The sequence below is a fragment of the Hibiscus syriacus genome, unplaced genomic scaffold, assembly GCF_006381635.1.
Source record: "Hibiscus syriacus cultivar Baekdansim isolate YM2019G1 unplaced genomic scaffold, ASM638163v2 tig00110015_pilon, whole genome shotgun sequence".
Lineage (NCBI taxonomy): Eukaryota > Viridiplantae > Streptophyta > Magnoliopsida > Malvales > Malvaceae > Hibiscus > Hibiscus syriacus.
In genome coordinates this window covers 1,360,046-1,368,758 of record NW_024062564.1, presented here as the reverse complement: position 1 = coordinate 1,368,758, position 8,713 = coordinate 1,360,046, and the positions used below count along the sequence as shown (strand labels likewise).

Genomic DNA, 8,713 nt, shown 5'->3' with positions numbered 1-8,713 from the left:
AGCTTTAACAGAGTCAAACTTGAATAACTCACGATCTATCTCATCATATTTACAACCCTAATCTTAGGGATTTAAAAACCATTTTGAAATTTAAACTTTTAAGCGTATTTAAACGGTCATATTCTCATACTCTACAATATCAATTGCACATAGATGTATTAATACAAATGGTCTAACAGCACTTCACAGCTACTATTACAAATGCCCCATAACATATGTGCAAAGGCAGCAATGTTTAGTACACTCCCAAAACAGGCCCAAAAATTGAGTGATGCAACTATACCATATTGTTCATTTCTCAATCTCTAACTATTCTTTATATGGCATTCTGATCGTCCGAGGGCCGGTCAAACTCGGTTTCTGTTATCTAGGCAATACTATCCTCCTACTTTAAGAGTTAAATTATTACCGATTCCCTAAAGCATCTGTATGTGAATTTCTAGACAGTGAAATAGTATCATTCCCCCTATCCCTATATATATTAGCATCAGAAAGTAGGCTTTTGCCTCATCCATTTGGTTGCAGACCATTTCTCTCCTGATAAAACTTCACATCCGCCATGTATGCTATTTGGATCCGACTGTCCGTCTAGCCCCTAAAAGAAGCAAGCAATACAAACAACAACGATAACAAAATCAGATAAATCCTTCTAAATCTGAAACCAAAAATATTTGTTAACCCACTAAGTTTATAACCCTCGTGAAAACATTTTGAAACAAGATAGTGTCAAGTGTCAAGAAGAAGTTAAACTGAAAAACATGAAACCTTGAGAGATATACTGTAAATTATTGATAGATGAGCAGAGAAAAGTTCAAGCACCACAGGTTTTATAATTAGCCAAATAGTAGATGAGCAAAGAAAAGTTTAATGCATACAAATAGGGCTGTAAATGAACCGTGTCAAACCCGAGTATTGTTGAGCTCGTCTCGATTCGAAAGCTTGTGAGCTTAAATTGTAAAACTCGAACTTGAAATAAAAAAATTGAAACTCAACTCGAGCTCAAAAAAAATTTAACTCGATACATTATTAGATTTAGCTTAATTGAAGCTTGAGTTCTGTTCAAGCTTGAACTCAAACTTAAATATGAACCTTAAGTACATGAAAATTTTATATTGCATTTTAAAACAACGTATAAATGTTAATATTATTAATAATTTAATTTTAAAAAATTAAAAATTAAAATAAATTTTTTAGTTGCTCTCGAGCTTTTTGAGGTATCAAGTAGCTTGTTTCGGGCTTTTGGCTCGTTAAGAACATAAGTCGAGTTTGAGCTAGAGTCAAGTCCATTTGGTTTGAGTGTTGACCAAGTTGAACTCGAGTAGCTCGCAATTTGTCTCGTCTCATTTCCAGCCCTACATGCAAAGGCGGGCAAAACGGCATTTTGAATTTATGAATAAGGGCAGGAAAACGAACCATGCTCCAGAAAAGCACTGCATCTCCTTTGATTGGTTTTACAGACATCCCCTTCACAATCTTCCCACCACAGTTACAATCACCCGTACCAGCCTGAGATTTTAAATAACATGTTTGACAAACCAATGCAATGAAATGTACAAAATCAAAGGTATTTCCAAAGAGAACTTGACAAAGAAAAACAATCTACAAAATTTTAACAAGACTGAATTCAAGATCATACTAAACATTGAGTACCAAAAATTATAGACAATGAGAAACCATATGCAAGGCAAAGTATAAGGTTTCCGATTTATAAAGGGGCAACCATCTTGAAGAAAATTCAAATAGACTTGAAGAAGCTAGAGAGAAAAAACACATGAAAGACTAAATGATACAACTCTCTGATAGGATTAATATCTAAATATTACAAGTTGAGAGAATAAATATGAGCTGCCACTACAGAATCACCAGAGATGTCAGCCAAATTTAATACACCATAGACAGATTTCAGAAAACTTCTGTGCTTACTCTTTCTAGAACAAATGCTATGCAAGTCAAGAGAAGTACCAAAAGCATTCTGACACTTAAGTCTCAAGAAAACTATAAAAGAAAAATGAGTTGAATGTTACATCTACTTAATATGATTAATCAAGCATCAAATTTCAAGCCACTTTTTTTCTTCTTTTTCTAAATGAAAAATTAATTACCATAGGGAAATATGTTTCTCCCCCTTCAACACCATCACTTAGATACATCAGCATAGTTGATATTCTTTGACCACCGCGCTTCAAGTTAAACTGCAATAAATAATGATTGCAAAGAAATAGATCAGGATTTCTCCATATCATAAGAACGGACATATCTGGCAACCGATAAATTTCACCATGTCAACTTTGGGAAAGGCGATAACTTACAGTATCGGAAAAGTAATCATGGTGGGGCTTGTAAAACTGATCCTTTTCATACCTGTACTGCACTAAATGTTAGCCTTGATAAAGAACATATTAGGTATTTTTCCTTTTGATAAATATTATACAGATATTAAGGTCAGACACCCACCTTAAAACTTGGATAAGCTCCCCATTTTCAGCTGGTATTTGAGAAAAGACAGAAATCCGCTTTTCAATTGCCTTGAGTTCAAAGGAAAAAAAATGGAGGGAAGAAGCACTCAGTTACACACTATTACAGAATTGGAGAATATAGATGTAAACAATTGCAATTCTAGAACGGAAGCATAATGCAGAAGGAAATTCATCCCAACTTCCCAAGCTGCTTTAAACAGAAGAAAGATAGGTACATCTTATACCCACAGAAACAAGAGCATGGTTCCTTTGGGTAAATGAGAACAAGGTTACAAGGGTGCAAACTTTTCTGAAGAGCGTTAGCAAGCAGTTCTAGAAATTATCCCTTAGCCCATCCAAAGGATTTGCAGAGCTTTGTAACAAGGAAATCATATAACCTGGGGATGCTCTCTCTACTTATTACCAGTCTGGTGAGCGGAGGATTTTAGACTTTAGATTATTGTGATCAGTTCGTGGCGTGTATCAGAAGTTAGTTTCTCCGCTATGGTCTCTCCCACAGGTGAGATTAGTCATGATGCCATTTTCATTAAATAAGCCAACATTCTCATCAAACCAGCTATAATATGTTTATGTATTTGTTGTGTCATTCATATGTCAATTTGGACCAAAGCTTGTGATCTTTTTCCCCTTAGCTATTAATAGATGCATTGTGCATCAGCAAAATCTAAAAGATCAAAATCATTTATGTTAGAGAGAAGTAGCCAGAAAGCTAACCTGTATCATTGGATACTTTCTCTCTGTTGGACTAAGGAACATGCCAGAGCTTGTCCTGACATTACGCTTAATTCCCTGAAAAACAGAAGCTGCAGTAAGATCGATTCTTGCTAAGAAAAATAAGGTCCTAAAAAGTAAAAGTTCTAAAGCCAGATAAAGGAAATATATATATTGTGATAAAACTTATGACCATAACTGACTTCATTCAGTATCATTATTCAGAGCATTAAAAACTTAAAAAACAGCAACATAGGAAGTGGAAGAGTATTTTTTAAAATTTGGGTAATGTACACTTAAATGCATGATGCAGCTAAAGAAGGTAAACCAAGTCACCTAATTGCAACACTCTAAAACTTAAAATAGTTAATGCTTAATCTTCCTTTATGATGAAGTAATAAGAAAGAGGGCCCTTCGTCTTTATGCACCCTGGAGTTAACCTTCAAGGGAGGAAAAGATGCAGTCATTAAGAAGGTCCGGGCCCTTGAAGAGGAATTAAGGCAGGTGGTTTGAGAGGTTGTGATTAAGTCAACCTAGTGATTGGGGAGTTTTTAATTTTTAATGAATCTGTCAATGATTACGTGGAATATTAGGGGCTTTGGGAGGTCAAAAAAAGTTAGTGCCACAAAGAGACTAATCAGAATTTCGAAGGCCATTGGAAGAGGTGAACAAGTCAATATGCAGGAAAATTTGGGGAAAAGGGGAGATGGAATGGGCTTTCAGTCTCGCAGCAGGTTCGGCGGGGGGATTCTGACTATGTGGGATTCCTTTCTCCTTCCAAGAGTCAGACAGGATCATCAATCATAGGTTTATCGTTGTGTTAGGGACGATTCCAAGCATAAATCGAAGATGTGGTTTCATTAACGTTTAAGGTTCATCCATAGATGCTGATAAAGAAAGTTTTTTTCCGAGAGTTAGTCGAGTTCATGGAAAGTTTCTCAATTACTTGGTACTTGGGAGGGGACTTCAACGCATTCCTCTCCTCTGAGGAAAAGATCGGGGCTTCAATTAATTTCAGAACTGTTGGGTGGTTTAGAGAGTTTATTCAAAGAGCCACGTTGATTGATTTACCGGTGGCAGAGGAAACCTTCACTTGGTCTAATAATCGCGAAAAGGCAACCTTCGTAAGATTGGATAGATTTTCCTCTATTATAAGTCTCATTAAGAAGAATATTTTCAATTAGCAAGAAATTAACATGCCAAAACATTTTTACACCATTAGCAAGCAATTCAAGGAAAACAGAAAGTTTTCAAATATACCTTCCGTAGCAGATTCTGTTTCATCCACTAGAAATGAAAAACCTATTCCTGCGTGTTGCCATCCTCCTCCTGAGGGTTTCTTCAAGTTAAACATTGACGGAGCAGTGAACAGGGATTGAAAGGCAGGGGGCATTAGGGGCTTACTTAGGGACTCTTCCAGAAATATTTTGGATTCGTTTTCAGAACCTACTGGACCGGGTCCTTCGACTTTAGCAGAATTGAAGGCAATCAAAGCTGGGTTATTGGCTTTTTTATCGTCAGAATGGGGGCCAAAGGGTCGTTTAATCCCAGAAAGTGACTGCAAAAACGCTTTAGAATGGTTAAAAAATCCTGCTTCATGTCCCTCTTGTTACAAGTCCATTGTTAGGGAGATCAGGTCTTATGTAATGTCAAAAAAGGTGTTATTTTGCCTTATACAGAGAAGCACCAATTGGGAGGCGAATGAGTTAGCAAAAAGAGGAATTGGCTGAAGTTAGGAATTCCTAGGTCTAGTTTAAGTGGTTTGCTCATTGTAATGGGGTGTCTATTTTGATCAGGTTGTACTGTTGTGGGTTCTTTTAAACCCTTTTCTTAATAATACTTGAGGTACTTTTTTCCTCATTCCGCTGTTTGTCGGTCCACCCTCATGGTAGATTGACAATTAAGAAGAGAGTTTTTAATGAGACCTCCAATTCTTATAAAAAAAATACCTTCCCAGTTGTTGCATCTACCACGGTGGAAACTTGAAGTCGAGGGCGGGCAATGGCTCTAAGGTAGTCACATTCCTGCAGAGTACAAAACAGTAGAATATAAAGCTCTTCTGTGTCGAATTACACATGAATATAGCATTTCCAAACGGCTAAAGCTAGGTCAACGTGGTTATTTTAGAATATTATCAGTATCATTAAGCCGCCGATGGATGAAGGTTGGGAGAGCACAGATATTCAAAAGGAGCTATTCAGTCTTCTACCCTCCCGCTTTCGTGAACAGACAAAGTTTTACTAGGAAAATCTCTTTTACGGCCTCAAAATATATTTTCACCTAGCACTCAATCATTATGAGTTTATTCTTTTCTTTTTCTTGGTACATAACTAAATATATCTAAGTGTCAAAACATCATCTTTCACTTCTACCATATTTTAGAGAGAACTTTTATTAGAGAATTTTCAGCTGAATTGCTATTACCGTTGTGTGATACAATCCACCATCTCCTAAGGAATCCTAGATTTACAGCTTTTATGAATATTTTTTCTTCAATTTTATTCAATTTTCCATGATTTCTTACAAATTTAGATCTTAAAGCTGCCAAAATGCCCTAATCACATATATGTCTTTCTAATTTTCTATATCAGCTAGTCATTAAATAAATCAGATCCACAGTGATAATTTCTAGTATTACAATAAGCTCTCAATCATTGATGGCATAAATACCTCGTTGCTCAGGAAACTATGAAGTACAATAATTCGAGGTGCCCAGCTAATTATTTCAGGTTTGACCTGCATCATCAGAAACAATATTGAGTCAAAAATTTTGTTTGCCTTATGAAATCTCTGGACCAATTTCACACAAGTAGAAAACCATATACCAAATTCAAATAAAGAGTAAATAATTCATCTCCAATTATGATTAAGTCCATACTTTGCTTGCCTCTAATGTGCATAAAGGCTCTCCTTTTTCTCTCCTTTATATCACAGTTTGCTCAATATACTCCATATTCAATCATGAAAGAGCCACTAGACAAGCGATTATATAAACAGTGAGACTTCCCCATCTCCTTTCCTCCATCAATCCCCTCCAAATTCTGGTATATTAATTTATCCAATATAATTTTGCAGCAAATATAACTCCAGTTATAAGATAGGCAACTAGAATGTGTGAATTGTCTACGATAAAGCCGTGCAAGTCTTAAGTATGATTTATATTCTGCAAATGGCTTAGAGTTGCAGAGCATAAAAGTTTAGGTGAGATTGAGCTTAGTCTGGAACACCAAGTCCATGGGGCTTGTATGAGAGGGCTTATTCAGATTAAAACATATTCCTTTCCTAAAATTGGGGAAAGGAACTTAACAAAAACATTAATCTTGATTTTTTTTAATAACATTAATGAATATAGAACATAAGCTTATGTTAAATTAAGAAAAATGAAGAAAATAAAACAAATACTAGTACATGCAAACTTAGAATATTTTAAAACAGGACAACGCAAAGTCCAATGCACTAGTCGTTAAGGGAAATATTTCATTATAAGCTTTCTATATTCCTTTTCCCCAAGCAAATTTTAAAAGATTCTTTTATCTTAAAATTTAGGCTCGTAGCTCTCCCTGAACTTCAAAAATGACAGGAAAAAGGTGAAGGCAAAAAAGTAAAAGAAACATACAAATCCAAGACGCAAAATTTCTGCTTCTTTGTTGCCGTGCCAATGACTCATACCTGAAATTTTAAAAAATGCGAAGAGACAAAATACAACAATGATCTTGCAGTAAAAAATACATCTTGGCTAAAATCAAAGATTCATTCCTTAACCAAAGTTCAATTATGTTAAACAAATTTCAATTACTTTATTGTTCGAGAACAAATCAGAACCATACCGACCTCTTGGCAACTTAAGATATCCATCACTCCGACTTCTATGCAATTTTGTAGATGGAAACTCATCACCTATTAAACATGTGAGATAAATTTTCAAAAGAAATTATCATTGAAAATTTTCCAGTGGTTATTGTAAGTAGAAAATACTTCAATAATGCAGTAAAACAACTATTTAAATAAAATCAAAGCTTCATAATTTGCAAGGATAAGCTCTCCGAATTCCAGAAGATATCTTTTAAAGGTTTCATTTTGCGAGGATGAGTTCTCCAAGTTCCTGAAGAAGTCATATCTTTTAAATACCTAGCAAAAGCAAATCTTGGAATTTCTTAAGTTAAGCGTACAAAGAAGAAAATCCGATTTTGGATGACATCAGGCATTTTAGGTGGTAAAGGAAAGTTAAACAACTTAAATCTCAAACTAAGATTGTTGAAGAGGTTTGCTCTACTCACTAAACCTATAAGGAAAAATATGAAATCTAAAAATATTTATGTTGAAGATTTCATAGATACAAAAAAAAAATACATTTACACTTCATTTTCCTAAAATCCAGATTCTTGCATAATAACAAAGAGGAGAATCAAGTAATAGAGAAACCAACATACAGAAGATGAATAATGCTAAAAGATAAATGATGAGAAGTATACCGTAAGAATCTTCTAATCCGCGAATGAATGCTAGCTGAAACAAAGCCCCTGCATTTCCCAATATCATCAACACTTGAAATAAAAATGAATCTATGCATCCAAACAATTGAAATATTCAATCCGTGCTCCAATTCTACTTTAGATTTCAATATCTGTAATGAAATCTCACTCCTCAACCATGAACTACACACCATAATCATAATAAAATTATGAAAACCAGCCAAGAAAAACAAAACCCATTTCTAATCTCAACCAAATACATCTACCGAATCAGCTAAATCTCCCTTGCGGAATGCATATTTCGAGGAAGAAAAGAAAACCCGTTATTTTAAAACCATATAAAGTGGGAAAGCAGCCAACATTAAAGAAGCATAAAAGAACAAGAAATACCCGCCAAGGTGTTGGAACTCGAAAGATTGAGTTAAAATAAAATTTCAAAAAGATAGTTGGAAAAAGATGATTTTTTTTTATCAAATCGAATGGAAAGACATACCGATTATCATTCCAACAGTGACAAATGTTAACAATCCGAAAACAATCTTCATCGCAGGGGCCATGGCCTGGGGGAGTTGGCGTCCCAAAAACTATGTTAGTTTAACTTCGATTTGAGTAAAAAGCAAATTAAGAACAATCCGCTTTCACGCCCCTTGTATTTTTCTTCCTCCCTGTTGTCTGAGTGATCTTCAATTTTGAAAATTACTTGGTTTTTGCATGGATCTAAGTTCCTCCACATTCATATAGCTTGTTTATACGTTGGCGTAATGTCTAATTTCGCCATCACTGTTCTTTTTCTGATATAATACTATAATATTTAAAATAAAGGGTAAAGTATAGAAATGGTCACTAAACTTTTCGAAAGCTTTCATTTAGGTCTCCCAACTTTAAAAACTTGCAATACAATCCTCCAATATTTAGTCCGTTTGCAATATGGTCCCCCGTCGTTATATTGTCGTTAGTACATTTGCAATATGGTCATTAAACTTTTCAAGCACTTGCATTTAGGTCTCCCAACTTGTAAAACTTGTAAAATAGTCCTCAATTTCATTTTAAACC

The 8,713-nt window shown here is 34.9% G+C and overlaps 1 protein-coding gene across 1 annotated transcript; it reads right to left on the bottom strand.

The window, feature by feature from the left end:
• Positions 1 to 448: 448 nt before the first annotated feature.
• Positions 449 to 8,303, bottom strand: LOC120212711 (prolyl 4-hydroxylase 1-like). Its single transcript, XM_039210931.1, has 12 exons — positions 8,154 to 8,303; positions 7,661 to 7,708; positions 7,020 to 7,085; positions 6,805 to 6,857; positions 5,859 to 5,924; positions 5,138 to 5,212; positions 3,192 to 3,266; positions 2,455 to 2,525; positions 2,310 to 2,361; positions 2,103 to 2,192; positions 1,414 to 1,506; positions 449 to 595 (listed from the first exon to the last, which is right to left on the bottom strand). Exons 1-12 carry the CDS (start codon positions 8,215 to 8,217, stop codon positions 488 to 490), a joined length of 861 nt encoding a protein of 286 aa, XP_039066862.1. The 5' UTR covers positions 8,218 to 8,303; the 3' UTR covers positions 449 to 487.
• Between the last annotated feature and the right edge of the window lie 410 nt (positions 8,304 to 8,713).

Coding starts and splice junctions, on each gene's coding strand:
- LOC120212711 (XM_039210931.1), bottom strand. CDS start 8,217: ATGGCCCCTGCGATGAAGATTGTTTTCGGATTGTTAACATTTGTCACT. Junction 5,213..5,858: donor ATAGTTTCCTGAGCAACGAG/GTATTTATGCCA, acceptor TGTACTCTGCAG/GAATGTGACTACCTTAGAGC. Junction 596..1,413: donor CAGTGCTTTTCTGGAGCATG/GTTCGTTTTCCT, acceptor TGCTTCTTTTAG/GGGCTAGACGGACAGTCGGA.